Genomic DNA, 21,350 nt, shown 5'->3' on the forward strand with positions numbered 1-21,350 from the left:
TAGGCTAAACCAAGATTTTAGTTATAACAGAGGCACAGGTCAATTTTTAGAATTTTTGGTTTCGTAAACAGTCTCTTTCTTTATAATCCACAGAATCTCCCAAATCTCAAGTAATTCTTCTAGCAGTTGATGTTTTGTGTATATCAGCTTTCCCAAGCTGAAAGCATCCTCTATTTTGAGACCACATAATGCAAATCTGGCTGGGGCTGATCTCTACTTTTCTTTCGTCTGGTTTTCATATCTCCATGTAAGACCATCTCAGCTGCCCATGACAGCCCCAGCAGTGCAGACAGCAAGCTGAACTCACTGTCTCCGTTCATAAACCTGGAACAGAACTTTCATTTATTTCTAGGAGACAATATGCACAGGCAACATTATAAATTTACTCTCTTTAATAGCACTGAGCTATTTTCATTTCCCTGGCCAGTTTGCCTATGTGCTTGGAATGAGGAGCATTGGGTACTGCGTGCTCTGTTAGTGTTAATCAATGGGATTAATTAGCAGGTGGTGCTGAAAGGAAAAGGCAGGCTGCACTCAGCATCCCCTCACTACTCACTACGTCAGTACTGAACGACGAAGCCCGTTTGGAGAAGCAGAGTGAGCAGTGAACAAAACCAGCACCAGATTCTGTAAATCATAAGATCTACCCCATAACACTGTCTGACAAGTCTGGCAATTCTCAGGCAAAGCTAGCACAAGTTGCTGTTTTTTGGAGCTTACCACAGTGCACCCAGCTATCCCTGGTACGGTGCCACGTTTCACTGCTACGTCATGATTTGTCACTCTGGTGTGCCTGCACTCCACTCAGGCACCACTCATCCATGGGCTTTGCTGACAGCAGGAGCATCCTCATGGGCACCATCCATGCGGACATGGAGGATGCCTATGAGGGCTTGAGTATGGAAGATCCCCTTCAGACAGGATTTGGGAGGAATCCCCAGTGCTCCAACTCTTACATTTCCCAAAGTGATGCAGTTCCTATGTATCACTTGCATTTTGGTGAATGGAGGAATTCCTCTGGTGTTTAGGGTTATAGGGCTTTGGGTCTTCTCTGAAGGGGTATTTTTGCTATTCTTCATTTGACACAGTAGCTGTAGGCTGAACTCTAGCTCCTGGGTGTCCTAATTTTGAAGCAGCATGTTGTAAATTCCAATTTGGCATGTGCCAAACCTCATCTTGATCTTCATTTTGAGCAAAATGTTTTTATCTTTGAACAATACTTTAGTAATGCTAACTGATGCCAATGGCTAGGTGAATACAAGTTCCCACAGAAGCTGGTTCAAGCTGAGTTGAACAAAAACAGAGGAAAATACTTCAGGCTTGGGCCAGTTGAGGCAGTCATTATTCTCTCTGTCTGTATGCAAAACCCGTACTTGAAAAATGAAATTTTTGAATATACAGATAATTTCTACCTTTTCGTATGTAGTCTTGCAAAATATAAGTTTCTCTGAATTTTAAAAGATGAAATGTTTTATTTATCTAGAAGTGTCAGCACAGACGGAGATTTCTGACATTCAGCAGGACTGGAAGCCTTCATTTCTCAGCAACGAGGAATTCACCCAGCTGATGTTGGAGGTGAACGTGCATACAGCTCTGCTAATTTTGCCTAGCAGTTGTGGAAATGCCCATGCTTCTAGAATAAGATGTGGTTTGCAGCTCCAAAAGAGGTTTGAGGTACCCCTGTGTTTGCCCATCAAGCAAAAGGGTGCGAGTTGTCTCATGGTGCTGCTGCTCACCCTTGCACCAGCAGCACTGCTGCTGCAGCACCCTGCAAAGAGCTCCAAGAAATGCAATCCGAAAGAGATTTGAATCACAGATTACATTTTGTTTTCACAACCTGGGGTGAGGGAAAGGGCATGCAGCAGTTCATCTCCTGATCTCGTAATGTGCTATTATTAATATTTATGCAAGAGTAGCACCTACAACACAGCAGTGTCACGTCCCTTTAGTGCTAGGTGCTGTACAACCAGATCAAACCTGACAGCTCCTGCAGGCTTGATGCAGTAAATACTTCCACTATAATGAATTTCCAGGCCCTTATCAAACACTTTTTATTCTAATAGAGAGCGGGGTTATTTTGCAATGATAGGTTTTAAATTATCTTTAAATTACACCATAGGTGCTTTTAACACTAGCAGGGATTTGAAGGGAGGTGACTCAATGGCGTTTATGCACATTTGAGATGAAATGCAAATGAGCTGCTAGAATGCACTTTTCTCTCTTAGTAACAGCTAGAACCTTCTTTAACAATGATCTTCTCCCATGGAAAACATGCTGAAGTTCACTGTGATGGGATGCCCCAGATTCAGGGTTGAGAGATGCTTCGTGCATACTGTACCTATGGCCACTGATTCCAATGTAGTGCTCAGGAGCACTGACATACGTTGCTCTTTCAGTCTGCATTAAAAACAGTTCCCTCAGGAACCAACATGTTGCTAGATGTCTTGACTGTTGATTCTGCTTGTATCAGCCACACAGTTTTAAAGTAAGAAACACTTGCTTTCAAACTTCCTGGTTTGTAAAATACCTTCCTGCTAATGTGAGTTTCAAGTTGATGTTGGGGATTGGGATGTCCTATTGAGACAGGTGTTCAGTAGTCACTTCTTTTTTCTTTTTTTGCCTTTCCTCTAATCTTACTTTATTAGCATTTGGACAAGACTTCTTAAAGTTCTTCCTGTTTTGTTAACAAAGAATGGGAAGGATTTTTTCAAGCATTGATTCAAAGGAGTCGTGTCCTACCACAGAACTACGTCAGCTTTCCTGAAAACAGCCCCTTTTTACTGAATGAAAAGTAAGGAAATTACACACGTGTGGGGACCAGATCTGTTGGTCCATCCATGATTGTTGCAGTCCAGAAAGCTTTGATGAGCCACATGCCATCTTCATGCTGGAAGAGGACTGCAAGTAAATAAACACAGAATTATGTATGCACACATTAGCTTGATCTCACCACAAAAGTCTGATATGAGTCACTTTGTATGATTTGCATTGAATATGAAATAAAGCCTTGGTTTTAAAAAAATAATAAAAAGAAAAAACATCCTTCACCATAGTAACATGCACAATCCAGCTGCCTTGTGATACCACTGCTCTCTTCTGAGGGTTAACAGATATCATGCCTTTTAGAAAACAGCTTGAATGTACTATACTGAAGAAAAACATATCCTCTGCACTTAGATTAACAAAATCACAGTAACTGGAGGGTTAGGCAGCTGGAGGGTTTTCAGAAATGCTAAACACATACTCTTCTGCTGGGGTGTAAGTTATTGACCTGCTTTTCAAAGGATTGTAGCACCAGCAGATTCCCATTGACTTAAATAGTTGTGGGTGCTCAGCATTCTCTGAAAAAAGGAACATATGTTTGTGTCTTTATTCAAGGCTTTGTGCTCTCCTATGTTTTTTTTTTACCAAACAATTAGCATTTCTAGTGTTCTCAGAATTCTTACCCTTATTGAAGTCAGCAGGGGAGAAGGATGTTCGGCAGCTTGCAGGATGCAAGCCTGTCTTGGAGGGGGGCCCAGCTTTGCAGGGAGGGTTTGTGACCCGGTGCCACCACCACCACCACCAGGCTGTTGGACACAGACCTGTCTTTGGAGTGCACCTGAAATTTTCAGTCCTGCTCGTGGCACTTGTGCTGCTCCAGTAGGGCAGTCAGCACCAGCTTCACCTGTGACCTGGCAGAGAAACCACTGACCCATTCCACCTGAAGGCACTTTGCCAGTGGTTTCTCGGTCATGATGAGGCTTTAATATTGTCTCTGAGCATCTGCTATCGACTCTGAATTTTTGAGGTGATCTGCTCAGAGTAGGTGAAACGTTGCTTTAAATCTGGAAGTCTACCTAGGTTTAATTTAGAAGGAGATTGATCTCAAAGCTTCCCAGCTCAGAATAAAGAAGAAACTAATTTTGGAGGTGAAATTGCTGCTGTGCAGAGGATTGGTCCTTGCAGTGCTAGGCATGAGGGGGCTCACTGCAAGGTGGGACCCGAGTGAGGAAGAAGCTCTGTGGAAGGGGGAATTTCTCTTTGAATGAGTAATCCAGTAACATGACCTTTAGAGTAAATCACTCAATTAAAAGTCAGACTAAGGATTATTTGATCATTTGCATTGCTTTTACTTACATGAAAGCCCAGTAACATACAACATTACATTTATACAAACTGAGATTTATGAGTTTTGAAGAGAACTACCATTTTGAGATAGGACTGCATCCTTTCATCGTCCTTTGATATTTACACAGAGCTCAAATTTTCATTTTAATAACTTCCAAGGGATCCAGTCTTAGTCATTTTGCATTATTAAAATGTGTGATTAATTTAAAAACTGAGACATGAAATATTCCTGGGAGCCCTTTGTTGCTTCAATAGTAGGTTTTGCTAGACTACAAAGAGTGTTGTAAAAGTTAAATCAGACTGTAAAATCAGAGAATTACTGTTCTGCAGCGTGAGATAACGTTTCTACGACTCAACAACAATACGGTGCTGAAGTAAAATGGTTTTGATCAACATGCAGTGAGACATGCTGTTTACTCCCCCCTTCCCTACTAAAGCACTCTCCACTTGCATGTTTTCCTTAGGCATTGGACGGCTTCATCATAGCAGTAACCACAGGTGGGAGCATCATCTACGTGTCTGACAGCATCACACCTCTTCTAGGGCATTTACCAGTGAGTAACTCTGGCACAAGCTTTTTTTCTACTAAAAACCATAGGATTGGGCCCTGCCGTGTTAAAAACAGACACAAGAGGGTGGGAGATGGGGTGAGGGGATGTTTCCATGCAAACGCAGGGAGAGTTTTTGTCCCTACGTTATGCCAGTTGTTGCTGTTGATTCTCCTTTGCTCCCTCTCAGCATGATTCATGCAATTCAAGTTTTTGTTGCTATGAAGCACTTGGGTTTGAATGGAAAAAGCTCTGTGGGAATCCTCTGGCCGAGGGAGGGATGGGTTGACCTGGCTGATCTTTTCCATCTCTGATTTCTAAGCTAATTCAGCCCAGCAAGGAGCTTGCTAAGGGCCTTATTCTGCTCCACGGAGGTAAAAGACATAAACCCCACTGCACTCAGAGGGGCAGAAGGTATCTGGCAACTGTTCCCCTACTTGAGCTGCTTGTGGAGATGTTGCTGTGAATGCAGTAGAGAGTGGCTGCGCTGGACTCTGCTCCTGTTGCTAAGGCTGCTCTGGGAGGAATGGTGCAGTAATGAAGTATTAATCCAAACACTCATTTTTAGTAGCTCAGTCTCAAATAAATGTGTGCCCAGGAGAAAACAATACCTGCCAAATCATTATTTCACTGCCACCGTTCCCATGTTCTTCAGAAAATTACAATTATTTTTCTCTCATTTACTTTTTCACCAAATACGTGCTGTTTTCCACTCAGCCAAATGTATTTCACACACACTACCTTCCTGTAGTACAAACAAAAATTATTTTCTTCTGAGGCGAAAGGAACTTGATGAAAGGCGGCAGCTCCTGGTAAATGCAAGAATATTGCTATGCAACAACAGATTGAACTCAATCTATCTACTCCAGTTTTCTTTAATCGTAAACAGTTGAGAACCCAGTGGTTGACTATTTCCTGACATTTGTCTTCAAATCAAAGGCAGAGAGAAAGCTGTCCTGCATGCAAACTCCTGTGTTTTCATACGCTTACTGATTTATGTGGAGCTCTTGGAGCGGGTCCAGCCGAGGGCCACGAAGATGATCAGAGGGCTGGAGCAGGTTGAGGAAAGTGGGCTTGTTTAGCTTGGAGGAGAGCAGGCTCCTGGGAGACATCACTGCAGCCTTCCAGTACTTGAAGGGAACGTATAAATAGAAGGAAGAATGACTTTTTACGCTATCTGATAGTGATAGGACAAAGGAGGAATGGTTTTAAAATAAAAGGAGGAGATTTATGTTAGATTTTAGGAAGAAATTACCTAATTAAAGGGTGATGAGGCGCTGGCACAGCTGCCCAGAGAAGCTGTGGTACCCCATTCCTGGAGGAGCTCGAGGCCAGGTTGGATGGGGCCCTGGGCAGCCTGAGCTGGTGGGGGGCAGCCCTGTCCTTGCAAACACTGATCTTCCTGGACATGGTAGATCTGCTGCAGATACTTATCTGTTCAGGAGGACCACTGATGTCAGACCCTTGCCAAAAACAAGCAAGCTACCTCCATAACTGCTCCCATCAAAGCAGCTCGCTGCAGCCAGGGTTGGGAACCAGCCTGAAGGCAGCAGCAGAAGTCCCACAGACCTCAGGGCTGACAGAGCAATAGTGGCAAACCCTGCCCCATCAGTCTGTACCCATGCAGTATGTTTTGCAAGCTGGCTTCTTCCAGCCCGAGGTGCGCAAATCATGTGCCCACATTCACTGTGCCACTCATGGGAAATCTCAGCTGTCCTTTCTATTCGTGTTCTGAAGTTCTAAAACTAATTAGAGCACTATCTGGAAAATCTACATCACTTACTTTGTTAACAGCCAGGATTTACTGGTAAGTTACATTCAGTCACTGTTGGAGGGACACCATACCAATTCTTCCTCCTCTGTGAGTGCAGGGGAAAAAGAAGATACTGTGTAAATCTGCTGCTTTGAGCACAGAAAGGAAGGCACAATTGGGCAGAGCACAAAGCAGGGCTCTCTGAGGGCCCCTATCCACAAATCTGATGTATTTTTTTTTCATTAAAATCATGGAAGACTCTGGTGCTGAGAGTAAATATATCCAATTCTCTTTTATTCAGCTTCCCTAAGTTTCATGGAGCGTTTTCAGACACCAGCTGCCTCTGTGGTAATTCTAAATAGTCTATTATTGCAAGATTTGGAGACTTCTCCCAGGGTTGGCTGATGTGAAGAAAGGTTTAGCTAATGTGGTTAGACTGGCTGTAGTTAAAGTGAAATGAACTACTGTAAATCTGGTCACAACTCAAAGCATTTAGCATCAGCTGATACACTACACCCCTGAAACCATGCTGGCCTTGGGAAGAGGGTCGCCCCTGCTTCTTCTTATCAGCTTTGCTTCACGAAACAGCTAAATGCAGATGGCAGAATGCCAGTTTCCAACCCACAGGAGGAAACTCTGCTTTCTTTCTACTGGACTTAGGCAAAAAGTGCTGCACCTGCTTACTGACCAAGGGCAGTGGTGAGTGCTTTAGTTAAACATCAGGGCTTACAGAGCTGCTCACTGCAGAGCGATTGGGCAAAGCTGCAAACTTTCCCCTCCACCGTATGCATTTTTGTCAGCGGTGATTACATTTTGTTCCCCTCACCTTTCACCTATTTGTCATGGTACCAGGTGGCTGCTCTTCAGGCCTGGTACAGAAGGAGCTTGCATAACATTTCCTACAGCTCCAGTGAGACTGGTGTATTTACTCATCTCTTTATTTTTGGCCTGTCAATAGGTTCCTGGTTGGCATATTGATTCAAGAATACTATTGTATTCCTGAGTTGGATGAGATCCAGAAGTTGTTCTGTGCATTTCTCCACAGGTGTTCCTGACCTCTTTCAATAGCAAAAGCTGTAAAATACGTGAAGTAGATTCTATCTGTTCTGTCCTATCTCTAAACAGAAGGGATACTGCAGCACTTGATCATAACATGGAGACAAAAGGCAGCACAGAACCACAGACTGGCTGTTGCTGGCAAGGTCCCCTGGGTCTCTCTGGCCCAACACATCTGCAGCAGAGCCACCCAGAGCAGGGTGCCCAGGGCCTTGGAGATCCCCAAGGAGGAGACCGCACAGCCTGCAGAAAGCCTGTGCCAGTCCTCTGTCACCCACACAGCGCAGAAGTGCTCCTGGTGTTCAGAAAGAACCTCCCGTGTTCCAGTTTGTGCCCACGGCCTCTTGTCTTGGCACTGGGCACCTCTGAAAGTGCATCCCAAGGTCACCAACAAAGCAGTAGTGAATGTGAGGAGCAGTGAGAGCTGACATCAGGTGTGGAGATGGCCTGCATTTAGCAGTGAGCAGGTCCTTCCAGCCCTCCTGCAGCTACTGCTGAGTGGATGAGAGAGTAATTAACCCTCATGACACCTGTGTGAGACTGGTAGATAAGCATCATTATCTACCATTTACAGGTAGAAAAGGATTGGGAAGGAAAATTACTTTTCCAAGACTGTGCTGTAAGCCTTGAACTGCACTCAGCACAGCGGTTTCCCTTCTTTGGTGTTCACATTCTCAAAATTATGTGAACAATGTAAAATATTCTGTGTGACTATAATGTGGATATTTATATATGACTGTATCACATGTGATATCAGTGGGTTGTGTATTGAAGAGGTACATATTGAAGTCACAAAAATAATTTTCAAGTATTCTTCACAAAAGGAGTATTCACGTAGCAAGCACGCTTAATAAATACTTGTGATTGAATAAATTAATATATTATTGCATCAAGGTAAGGGTACAAACTGTCCCACTCTAATTTTCGAAGTATGTTCACTGCATTTTCCTACCCCAAATAGGAATTACGTAGAGAAGAGCAGGCCTGGGTAGAAAGCGGAGGGAAACCAAAGCATAATCTTAAGTAAATATACGAATAAATGATGATGATTAATAACTTGCCAGTCTCGTACAGGGCTAACACATTTTCAGCACAAATGTGCAGTCTGCTAGCAGCTGCTCTGATGATACAATGGAGCTGTGTCAGTACGTCAGCTCGGCCCTAAGTAGTCTCTAGTGAGATGAATGCAAGTTAATGCCATTAGAGGGTTACTTTATCTCACAACATCCATTGAGGTAGGCTTGTCAGGCACTATGTTGGTCACTGCACTGAATACAGGGAGATTTTTTTTCTTGGCAACTTTGTGGCATACTCTTGTCTTATCCACCATGGGCCGGTCATGGCCTTGTACAGAAATGGTTCCGTCTTTCTGTTCCCCAGTCCCTGTACCAGTGAATAGCTCTCACTCATCACAGTTGGATGCATTTTGAGTTCCTTCCTGCTGGCCACAAGGCTGGAAACACCTGGACATTCAGTTCCAGAGGGCTTGTGCTGGTGGCACCATGAATTCATGGAATCGTTAAGGATGAAAAAGACCAAGATCATCTAAGTCTGTCATCTTATGCCCACTGACGTCCCTCAGTGCCACATCCACACGGTTCTTGAGCACTTCCAGGGATGGTGACTCCACCAGTTCCCTGGGCAGCCTGTGCCACGGCCTCACCACTCTTTCTGAGAAGAAATTCTTTCTAATGTCCAATCTGAACCTCCCCTGGTGCAACTTAAGGCCATTGCCTCTCATCCTATTTCTAACTCTGCAGGAGAAGAGGCTGACCCCCACCTTTCCACAGCCTCCTTTCAGGTCATCATAGAGAGTGATAAGGTCTCTTCTGAGCTTCCCTTTTTCCACACTGAATAACCCCAATTCCTTCAGCTGCTCTCCATCAGGCTTGTGCGCCAGACACATCACAGCTTCATTGCCTTTCTCTAGACTTGCTCCACGATCTTGATGTCTTTGTTGTAGTGAGGGGTCCAAAACTGAACAAAGCATTGAGGTGAGGCCTCAGCAGTGCTGAGTACAGAGTAACGATTACCTCCCTGCTCCCGCTGGCCGCACTATTTCTGCTACCATCCAGGATGCCATTGGCCTTCTTGGCCACCAATTCCCCATCCTAGGGTTCTGCCAGTGCTACAAAGTGATGTCCATGGCAGAACATCCCCTGGAAGAAGGATTCATCATGCAATGTGAATGTCATGGTGATGCTTGTTGTGACATTCCTGTTTAATATCAATATTTCTATTTGTTCGTTTTTGCAGTGTGATGTCTTGGATCAGAACTTGTTAAATTTCCTCCCAGAACAAGAACATTCAGAAATTTATAAGATGTTATCTTCCTGTATGCTTATGACAGATTCTGCCTCATCGGATTACCTAAAAAGTAAGTTTTATTTTATCTTTCCCAGTAAATCAAAAAGCGTGGGTAGGATAAAAAACTTCTCACAGAAGGAGGTTTTTTTTATGAGGCATGCATTATAAAACTTACATTCATAGCATTTCAAAGAGATCTTGCCACCTGGCATGACCCTTTGGTACTATTTTTAAATTAAACTCATTGCATTTATTTTATAGGCAAAGTACTTGCAGTTGTGTTAATTATTAAATATAGCATCTTTTGAGACAGCTGAGGAAAATAGGTTAGCCAGTGGTAACAGTTTGCCTGAGACAAATCACATCTTAATTGATATTTCAGCCCATTAAAGTAAGATGCTGTTCAGAGATATGCTAGCGGTGCATACCTTCATTTTGCATTATAGTTGAAAAGTAGCTATAAAATCATCATAATTCTTTTTCAAATTGAATTTATTTTTCTTAAAAATCCTTTTATATGCCTCAACCTTATTCACTCTAGGAGGTAAGATGAAGGAAAGCAGAAAGCACACAATAATGTGAGATGTACAGCTGCTTAATTTACTGCATATATAAATCTTGCAGCTCATAGTTAATATGCTGAAGTTAATTTAATAGATTTTTTGAAATAATTAGGCATAGTTTTGCAACACAAGATGTAAAACAGCTGTGAGTCATGAAAAACCTAAACAGAAAACAGAGTCGTAGCTGTAGGATCCAATTCTCTACCTCAATATGCCAATGTTTTGTCAGTGCTATGGTGAAGATGGTGGAAGAGAAGAGGCCCGCATAGGTCAGTTGCACCCAGAGCTCTTGCAGGGGCTTTGGCCCTGCCACTTATTGCTTCTTGATGTGTAGGACTCTGAGTGGTAACACACTGCTCTTGTGCTGCAAGATTGGGGTTGTGTTTAGCTCAAATAGTATATTTATTTCTTCTTCTTCTTCTTTTAACAATCCAGCTGACAATGAACTAGAGTTTTATTGTCATCTTCTGAGAGGAAGTTTGAACCCAAAGGAATTTCCAACATATGAATACATAAAATTTGTAGGAAATTTTCGGTCTTACAGCAATGGTAAGCTTTAATCGTTGTATAAATGTTACTTTAGCTATGTAAAATGGTCTGTAAGTATTGCTCCATTGAAAAACACAGGCTTGTACTGCACGGGCTTTTTGTAATGTTGTGGGGCAGATTTCACTTCGTGTGGATCTAACAGCTGATTTGCAAAAGCTGAATGAGAAATGGCCAAAATTGTCAGTTCCTGTTGTTTATGCCCTTTGTTTGCTTTGGACACTGGGCAAATTTGCAAATACCGCCAGCTTCAGAGGAGGGTTGGGTTGTACTCCCCAGTACTTTGAGTTACAGCTGTACCCATTAGCTACACAAAGGGAATGCCACTCTATCTACTGGCTTATGTGGAACACGCATCCCAGCCTGTGCCAGAGGCAATAGCCTATCAGATTTGCCCTCTCATCCCCACAGAGCCATTGTGGAGAAGGGCGATGCTGCAGTACCCTAAGGCCTCCCCTTAGGCTGCCATTTCCCACTCCTACCCAGCACCACAGAGCCTGATGCCACAGCACGGGGAGAGAAATGCACTTGGCACAGCCCGCACTGTGGCATGGTCATCCTTAGGAAACCATCTTTCAAGGGACAAGGGGCAGATTTCTAGCTCACGTGCTCCCTAACAAACAGATTGCTCCACAATTCTTAGTGTCAGAAATGAAATTTTTTTTTATATCGCTTTCCCCTCTCCTGCGTGCTCGAGTTCGCTGTAGTTACTTGTCTGATTGAACTCTGGAGTGGCATTTCAAAAGTTGCTGGTATTGCTCCAAATAGGTCATCCTCAGCAAAAATTCCCCACTGTGCTTTCCAGAAACCGCACACCACACTGTGAAGAAATGTCCCTGTCCCCGTTTAACTTTCTGGTCTTGAGCCACATGACTAGAATAGAAACCTACGTGCAGCATGAAGGCATGTATTTCTTACTTGGTGCCATACGGTTTGGGGCTGTATTTGTATAAAAATGCAACCGCCTGTATGCTTTCTAGTTTGAATGGAGAGAAATGCGGCCGCGTGGCAGACGCACACACCAAGCTGTTCTGTTTTCTAGAGCAGAAATCGGATTTCAGGTGCTGACTCATAAGGATACATTTCTACCAGGGGAATTTCTGATCCATTTTCTCAAGGATTCTCAGCCTTTTATTTTCATGTGACTTTAACATTGTCCTCTTCCCAGTTAGAGATTTCACATCCCTGCATTTGGATCAGTGGCTATTTCTCAGAAGAAAGATGCAACTTGCATTTTTCTGCTGCTCCAGATATCTCCCCTAGCTTAATGCACACAGACTAAATGCGAGCATATTGATTTCAGAACATACAAAAGTATTTTGCAAGGACTCCAGCTTATAGCTCAGAAATAAGACACAAGCTTTCTGCTTCAATTTTCTGCTTTTTCTTCCATGTGCCACTTTTCTCTAAATTCTCCACTTCATGTCACCTCTTCCAGTTTCTCCCCAATCTGCTGCAGATGGACTCTGGTCAGGAGGGAGGGCCTGGCACTTGTCCTGATCTGTGAGATGATGCTCCCTCTTCCCATTGCAGAGGCTAGGCTATGGTAAAAAAAAATGAGGTAGCGGAGGACAGAAATTGCAAATTAAGCTTAATTAGCTGGAGATGTTCCTTATGAATGTATTCAAGAATGCTTTTCCCTGTAGCTTTTCACAGCAGTAGAAGTGTGAGCATGTTTTTACGCATGGGAGACGGATACAGGATGTTCTTCTCTAAATACAAGTTTTTGCTGCTCCGTTTAGCTGTCCAGTGCCAAATTTTACCTTTGTTTTTCTGCAATTTGCTGAGCATTTCCTGAGCCTTCTCTGTCTGCATGGCCCTGCTGCCCCAGCACGGGGTCTTCCCAGAACGCTAAGATGCCCCATTCCCACTGGCCTAGTGTTGTGGTAGGGATGGTCCTAACAACAGTCCTAACCTCTTCTTTTCAACCTTTGTTGAGTGTTTTGAAGTATGGGTAGGTGCATCTTTGGCCTCTTTAACAGAAATGTCACTAGATTTATCCTACTTCTACATAACCTTTTACATGACCTACCGCTCAGACTTGTTTTACTCTTTTTCATTGCCAACATAACTGTGATACTTATGGGAAGAGGGTGATGTGTGTTGGGGTCTCACAGTTCAACCCTCTTCCCTTGTACCTTCTCTGTTAATCACATTGTGACTTATGGCTGAGAACATCATATAGGGATGGGTTTGAATGGATTAAATGGAAGGACTGAGACTTAGACAGTCTTAGGGGCTTAGCTGCTCTCCCTAACTTCTTTGGGGGCTGTGGGGCTAATTCCCTCTTCAGCTTTGAAGGCCGTTTAACACTGAGATGCCAGTGAGATTTATTTTTTATAAAGCAGAACAAATACCTGATTTATACCATGGCGACTTGTCACCAGGATTGCTGCTGGGGATCCAGACCTCACGCAGCCTATACAGAGCCTGTATAGGAGTAGCTTTCCCATCTCGGAAGGGAGATGGTGCAGGGCAGGGGGATGCACATGCAGCTCCCAGAAACTGCCGGTGAAGTTCCCACTGCTGCTGGCATGTGTTCAGTCTTTCAGAAGATCACTGTCCCTAGAGCTCTCTGTGCAGCTATAGCTGGAAGCGAGAGGAGCTGCTCCAGCCCAAGCCAGGTTTACATCAGCATTCACCTAAGCTAGTTCTGGGCATGGTTTGTGCTCTGTGATAACCTACTGCAGCGTTTTGGCAGCTGTTTCTGCACCTGGGATGTGTCACAAGCTGCCTGCACAGGAGTGCACCCCCTCAAATTAGCTGTGTCCAGCCATGAGGGGTCGAGCAGCCAAGCAGCAGCGCAAGCTGTGCTGAGCAACTGTATGAGTCACTGCCTGTGCTAAATCAAATACAAGAGATTTGATTTTCTATTTGGGAGGATTATATAATCATCATTAATTAAGCTTCAGTGAGAAGAGCTGGGCTGTAACCTGACAAGAAGACTGAGGAGTCCCCAGAGAGATGGTCTCTGGGCCACTCAGAACAGGAGGGTTGTGTTCCATCTCTTGTGTACCATCAGCTTTGGTGAGAAAGGCCTTGTTGCTCACAGAAGAAAATATTACAGGATATTTTTTGGTTGTTTGTTTGGTTTGTTGTTGTTGTGTTGTTTTGTTTTGTTTCAAAGAGGAATGCCTTCCAGTATTCTGAGTGCTTAAATCTCAGGCTCACAGGCTGGCTGAGGCTGGCAGGGTCCCCCCCTGGGTCCCTCTAGCCCAATCCCTGCAACCCCAGCAGGGCTACCCAGAGCAGAGTGCCCAGGGCCACATCCCTCCCAGGATTATCTCCATTCACCTAACTGAGGCCTTTCCTGCAACCTGGAGAGCTGAATCTATCAGATATCTGAGGGAACTGAGTGCCACCACTGCCCCTGTTGACAGGCAGGATGTGGAATGGGGCAGACTCAGGTCAGCATTACCAACCAGTGCGTAGTGTAGTGGTGCCCTGCCAGTTTGATCTGAGGGCTGGGAGGGGAGGAAAGAAATAAAGACAATTCTCCAAAAAGTTGAAGGAAATATTTATCTTCCAGTATGAAATGTCAATTTAAGTGAGCATAAATTATTTTACAAAGCCGCTTAATAGCTCACTCCGATTATAAAAGATAAGGAGAGCCGGATTTATCCCCCCTGTGAAAAACTGTTTGTTCGTTTATATACAGAAGATCTTTTACAATCATGTAACCTAATATTGACTTTGCTATTGTATTCCTGAGGTGACATACTTGCCTAAACACTTCTGAAAGGGACAAAACCTGAGATCTGCCTTCCAAATAGCTCACCAAAAGCAAAAAGAACCATCAGCACCTTTAAAGGGGCAGATGTGGCCTTGTAGCCAAAAGGCCTGAGGTTTTGCTCCTAAAGGAGCAGATAACTGTTTTGTGGAAAGAGCTCATGATCGAGTAGTAGAATTAAATATTATAGTGGGATTTAAAACTCTGCATCTTTGTTCCCAATTATATGGAAACTCAGGAATTATCTTGTTACTGGGTGCTAATAATAGCAGATAGCTCCACTGTTAGCTGATGTGTCTCTTAGAGATAACAATAACTATCAAGGAAATGATTGTGCCAGGGAGGAGAAAAAAAAAAACAACAAAACACTCCCAGAATGATTAACTTAGTCTGAATTCCATTTTGAAGGAAATAAACAGATTTATACAGAAGACACATTGATCTTGAGCCTCTACAAGCATATGCGGAAACATCTGATAACAAGAATAACTCGAAATGAATGTTTTGATGAGAACTGACAGCCACATATTATTATTTACTGTGAACAAAGTGGTAGAAGCTGCAGCTAGAAACATACATAGCTTACGACAGGCTCTCTGTGGACACATCAGCAAAAAAATTCATGTCCTAAACAGTCTGCATGGGGTTCGGATCCACATAGGATGGCAGCATGAAGAGCAGGAGGAGGAAAAAGGAGAGAGCAGATCCAAATGGACAGTGATGTATGGAGACCGTCACTGTTGTTCACTCAAAGCTACTGAGTGCAGCCTTGCTTGCCATTAGCACTTTAGAGTTCTTAATTACATATATTAATTGTTGAATGTTCTGTTTATCTGCGGTCTGAGTTCATTTATATGAAACACTCTTGGTTTTGTGCTGGTCTGTTTGCTCATGTTTTTAGAAATTACCATTCAGTTTGTTTGGCAGTCACTAAAACTGGTTCTTTAAACATTAGCATTTATTTGCAAAATAGGAAAGAAGGATTTCTTCTTTAAAATGACATAAATGAGAAGCTTGCTTTTACAGAAAGAATATGTTTTAAACATCCCAAGTTAAAATAAGATGACCGAGCAACCCGCGGCTGTGCTATTATTAACAGAATAATGTGTCATCTGTTTTTTTTTAAAGCATGCTTTCATTCATTTTGTGTGGCATGATTTGAATCCCTGAGGGCAAAAATCTTTTTATCTGTAGCAGCTAAGGGCTTTATATATTACTTATTTTTAACATCTTGTCCTTAATGTTCCTGGTCCTTTTATTTTTAAATTCTGTGTACAAGCAAATCAGTTTATTTCTATCTTCTTACATGATATTTGCAGGTCATTTAATACCTCCACTGCAAACAAATTGTTGTAGCTCTAGCAGCAGATCTGATAGGTAACCACAAAAATTATTAGAACTCACGTGAAGGAGCACAGTCAGCTAACCAGTAAACATTTCCCTATTCAGGATATGTTGTCTAAATCATTTAATTGTGAAACACACGTGCCCTCTGTTACCCGGCCCCACCTGGTTATAGCCTGTTCCAAATTTTCATCAGACACTTTCTGAGAAAAGCACTCCAAGACTTCTAAGTGTAAATATCATCACAGCCTTAGACTTCATCCTATGTAAACTGTTTTTCTGTTGTGCTCTCAAAGAGCTCACTATTGAACTCCTAAAGGCACTGTGTGTTTTTCTTTCCAACGGACCCTGCAAATTATAAAGTAGGATTTTTAAAATGTCTGTTTAAAAGATTACACCAGGATATCTTTTTAAAATGTGTGCACAGATCTCTTTTTAAAATTACACTTCAGATCTCGACAGGTACCCAAGGCCAGGTTGGATGGGGCCCTGTGCAGCCTGACCTGGTGGATGGCAGTCCTGCCCACGGCAGAGGGTTGAAACAGAAACTTTAAGGACTTTTCCAACCCCAACTATTCTATGATTCTGAGAAACAGAAAAAGTTGGAATTTGCTGACCAACTGCAAGAGAAGAGGCAAATTGACTGTGCAGATAGAGCTGTGGAAAGAACAGATAGCAACAAAATAAGTCAGGCAGAAACTAATCCAGAAACAAGTGGCATGTATTTGTTACTTTTAGTCATGGTAGTTGTTACTTTCAGATTGAGATTCACATTTCAAGTTGGTGGTTATGTGCCTGCATCATGGAGACTTTTCATGCTTTGGACTTTGCCAGAGACAATTCTGTATGGAGACAGCACAGATCAGTTTGTAGGCTGGTTGACATCCAGCCAGACCATCTCTTCCTCATCTCCTCGAGCTCCTTCCCTCACTGCCTCCAAGTTTGACATTCTCAGTGATGAAATCACAAAAATGCTGTACAGCTATATTATATGACAATTATTACCCTTTAAGGATTGCATTTACTTCTTGGAAATATAATTCTATTTTGTAAATGCCACATTCAGGGATGTATTCTGCTCTCTCCCGGGAATAGAATGTCTGATTCGTGTCCATTTACATCAAACAACTTACATCAAAAAGGCCATCTGCTGCTTTGGCGCAACTCAGTCGTCTTCCAGCAGTTCTCCTGGAAATGGAGTCACTTGCAAGCCCATGGCTTCAATAACTAGGTTAACTTTTTATACCTGAACTTTGGAGACTGATTGTGCTTATCTTATTTTTATTTCTTATGTTTTGCGTTCCACTGAACACAGCATAGCCAGCTAGCCAAGAGGGGTGATTCTCCCACTGTGTTTAGCATCACTGTGGCTTCACCTTGAATATAGTGTGCAGTTCTGGGCTCTACAACATAGAAAGAATGGTAACGTCTTTGAAAGTGTCCAGAGGAGAGCTCCAAAGCTGGTAGCAGGGCTGAAACCATGTTCTGTGAGGAGAGGCTGAGAGCAATGGGCTGTCCAGTTTTGGAGAGAAGGAAGCTGATAGTTGACCCCACTGCTCCCTGCAGTGCCCTGAGGAGGAGAAGCAGAGGGAAATGTTAGGCTCTGCTCCTGAGCACCGATGGGAATGGCACAAAGCTGGGCATTAAGAAATATCTTTTTCATGGTGTGGGTGCTCAAACACTACAACAGGCTTCCTAGATAGGTTGTTGGTGTCCTCTGCCTGCCAGTGTTCGAGAAGTATTTGGATAATGCCCTCAATAACTTCTGGTGAAGTTGTCAGGTTGGACTCAATGGTCTTTGAAGGTCCCTTCCAACTGAGCTATTCTGTTCTATTCTGTTCTGTTCTATTCTATTCTATTCTATTCTATTCTATTCTATTCTATTCTATTCTATTCTATTCTATTCTATTCTATTCTATCCTATTCTATTCTATTCTATTCTTCTTAGATCCCAGGCTATTTGCTATTGAACTTGGCTATTGTAGAGAGAAATCGGCTCATTGACTTCAGTTTGAAAGACATGCTAGGTAGTAAGCTTGGAAGTAACTTCTTTACAATGTCCTTAATGTGAGTTTGTAGCCATATCATTAATTTTTAAACATTAATTTTCAAACAGGACTGACTCCAGATATCAACAGACTTGCATGAAATAATCTCATCAGAGCAGAACCAATAGCTCTTTACTAAGGCTTCTCCAATTTCCAACAGCTCTTAACTCTTCCTTCTTTTTTCCACCTCTTGTGCTAATAATCCTGTAGAAGCCCTCTTATATGCACATAACCCCAGGAGCAGAACTGGAATTCTTATTCCTAGAAAGTCCCCAGAGCGAGTGTGCTTTGCTGGTGAAAGGAGGAGAATTTTGCCCATATTTTTTATCTTAATATCCAGTCAGCCGTGCCCTCAAGACTATTCTGTAAGAGAGCTGCAGTCTCTGTGGATGTTCACATCTGTGCTGCCTTCTCAGATGAGGAATCTTTCTTCTCCCTTTTGGCACAATACATTGTGCATACAGTGGTCTAAGTCAGTTAATCACAGGTGTGAATTCTCCCCAGAGTACTTACTTTACTGTCTTATACCCTGTTATCCTTGTTATCAGCTGCGTATTGTTATGCTAAGGTTTTCAATAGGTTTCTGGGTTCCAGAAGCACATCTGATGAATAAACTGAGACTTCTTCAGTCTCTACAATTTACGGCAGTGAACTAAAGCCCAGTGCAGAAACATCCCAGAGTAAAATTTGCTATTGAATTCCTCCCCAGACAGATATAAAACCCTTCATTTTCACAGGAGCCAATGTGCTTATCCCTATGCAGAATAAACTGTAGAAAACTATTTCATAAAGTTGGATATAGAAAAAAAAGTGAGTGGGTAAAGTTGGATAATGGAAAGGGAGCTCCATATTAGCATTAATCACCGTTAACAGTAGATTAACTCCTACTGGTGACCTCTGGCTGCTGGATGGGACCATCTGACTCCAAGGGGGACAGTGCAAGTTCAGTTCCCACTGCAGCTCAACACACAGTTTATTACAGTCCCATGGGAGTGGGATTACCGTCGCTAAACAGCTCAAACTTGGATGACGAATTTGCGTTATATCATTTTAACACGGGATTGTGGGCAAGTGTAAGGCAACACATTCTTTTGGCAATACATCTCTATGGCAGGATGTACTAACAGGCCTGCAAAGCAACACAAAAACCATACAGTCATGAGAGACAGATAAAAACACGCATACTCTAGCTGCATCACACCATTTTTCTTTCTGCCCAGCGTTTAGGAGACACATACAGATCCTTGAGAAATGCCCAGTTCTGGCAGATAGTGCCATATACGGAGTACTCGTGCACTTCTTCAACATAAGCAGAAATAGAACAGGAACAAAAACTTCATCCTTCATCAGCTGAGGATCCCATGCAGGCTCTGTTAGCTTGTTGAAGCCTTGCTGGCATTGGTCCTCCATGTTTGTTCACGGACAGCATGAAGCATTGCCTTCACCACCTCTCTTGCCAAATGGGACTAGTGCATGCTAGGCTTGCTGCAGCATGTATTTGCATTGTGAGTGGTGAAAAGAGCAATTGGATGTATGGGGTTTCTTTTCATAAGCTGCTTTATGCTCTGTGATAAGGTTTGGCCTTATTTTTATCAGGATTAACCTCTAAGATCCATACTTGAAGTTAAGCTCTGATGCCTTTCTGCCTAACATGACTGACTTGCAAATATATATAGGCATATCAGCTTTAAAAAGCTTTTAGAGCACTTCTGTGAATAAAATTAATACTAGTATGCTTCAAGTGTGCAAAATATGTTGGGAGAGCAGATCTGGTACAAAGCATGACACTGGGTCCCACTTTTTGTCCTGCCAGTGCCTAACTCCACCTGCAATGGCTTTGATGAGGCTGTTCCCAGGGCTTACAGAGCATCACCAGGAAAGCAGATCTGCTTTGTCGCTACTGTTCGTTTGGCAACGCCTCAGTTTTTAAAGGTAAGTGCATATCCTCGATCCCATACTCTCCTGGAGTTATCAAAATGGTAGTGTGCGAAATTCTCAGTTTTGCTAATTGAATGGATTACAGCTATCACATTTCATGCACAGAAATCCAGTGAAGAGGATTATCAGGGTGAGTAAGGATCTGCAGAAGTGGTGTCTCTTCTGCCCCTCTTGCACTGTGAGCCCTGGTTGTGTGAGGAACAGCAACGTCACTTCACAGATACGCTGTTTGAGTTCTGTTCCTCCGATGGGACAGCGCACAGATGGTTCTCATTTTGTGTCCCTTGGTGTCTTCAGGTCACTGCTCCCAGTTTACCTCCTCCCAGATCTACATAGTAAAATGGTTGTTTCTGGAAAGAAAAGACAGCACAATCTGATGCCTGACACCACGGTTCCCTAATTAACAAATGTGAGCTGCTGCATCGGGTGTCCTGTCCTCAGGGGTTAAGAGGTTAAAAAGCTCATCTGAGACATGGTCTGGATGAAATCACTGCCCCCTGGCATGGCTCTGTCACTGCACAGAGACTCAAGGGTTCTCCTGACTGATTCACGGCCCTGACAGCACATAGGGTCCCTGCTGGGTGCAGGAGGACACCTCCCATTAATCTAACCACAGTTGTCATGCTAGGAGCAGATGACAGAGTCATGGTTCTCTGAGAACACTGAAAGCAGTTCCCTCAGTGTTGGGTAACCATAATGTTAAAGTGCACACAGAATCAAAATGGGCTGCACGTGAGGACAATTGACCCAGGGATTGTGAGACATCAGCTGCCAAAGCACCCAGGAAATTCTAAACGCTGATCTCCCCAGGTCACCTGGATGAGTCACATAACCCCCGATCCTGGCTCTCTCCTCTCAGATGGAGGCAGAGCTGTTTATCTGACTGGCTGAGCACAGCAGAATCAGCACATTGGTTTCACGTAACAGTGTTCTCATGTTGCACCTGAGCAACTCCTGAACTGTAGAGTGTATTCTTGGCATCAGCATGGATCTGGGTGTAAGGTGGAGAGAGGAAGAGGGGAATTGAAGCTATGCATGAAGGCTTTTGGCCATTGTGTGGCCAACAACTTGAATCGCTTACTTGGGCATTAATAAGTATGAAAGGAATGCTTGATGACAGCTTCTCCTCTCAAAGAGGGTTGGTGGCCCAAAATACTTCTGTCCCTGTGGGCAACAGCAGAGAGAGGAGTAGTGGAGGAGATGATGGGAAGGTGTTGCTGAGCCCACGGTCCAGTGGGACACAGTACCAAGAAGCAGGGGGACATCAGGGGACAACAGAAAGGCTGTCCTGAATAGCACCAATGGAGACTCTCCTGCGGGAGAAACTTTCACTCCTGATATCATCCCCTGCCTTTGTGCTTGAAGCCAGGCCTTGTTTCCCACTCAGAAATGGGGGACAAATGCCCA

The 21,350-nt window shown here is 43.3% G+C and overlaps 2 protein-coding genes across 6 annotated transcripts in view; both read left to right on the forward strand.

Moving 5' to 3' along the window:
* Positions 1-21,350, forward strand: part of RPL31 (ribosomal protein L31) — a 662,822-nt gene that overhangs the window by 612,447 nt on the left and 29,025 nt on the right. The window lies entirely within an intron of this gene.
* NPAS2 (neuronal PAS domain protein 2) overlaps positions 1-21,350 on the forward strand; it is a 97,624-nt gene that overhangs the window by 55,139 nt on the left and 21,135 nt on the right. For 2 of the 4 annotated variants that reach the window (XM_052664886.1, XM_052664888.1), the window contains 5 exons: positions 1,484-1,575; positions 4,575-4,664; positions 9,724-9,844; positions 10,773-10,886; positions 19,819-19,937. In XM_052664886.1, the coding sequence (XP_052520846.1) occupies positions 1,484-1,575; positions 4,575-4,664; positions 9,724-9,844; positions 10,773-10,886; positions 19,819-19,937 (536 nt within the window). The remainder of the gene's footprint in view (positions 1-1,483; positions 1,576-4,574; positions 4,665-9,723; positions 9,845-10,772; positions 10,887-19,818; positions 19,938-21,350) is intronic. The other 2 variants (XM_052664890.1, XM_052664889.1) reach the window with 1 other exon arrangement.

The sequence above is a fragment of the Tympanuchus pallidicinctus genome, unplaced genomic scaffold (genome assembly GCF_026119805.1).
Source record: "Tympanuchus pallidicinctus isolate F22 unplaced genomic scaffold, pur_lepc_1.0 scaffold6, whole genome shotgun sequence".
NCBI lineage: Eukaryota > Metazoa > Chordata > Aves > Galliformes > Phasianidae > Tympanuchus > Tympanuchus pallidicinctus.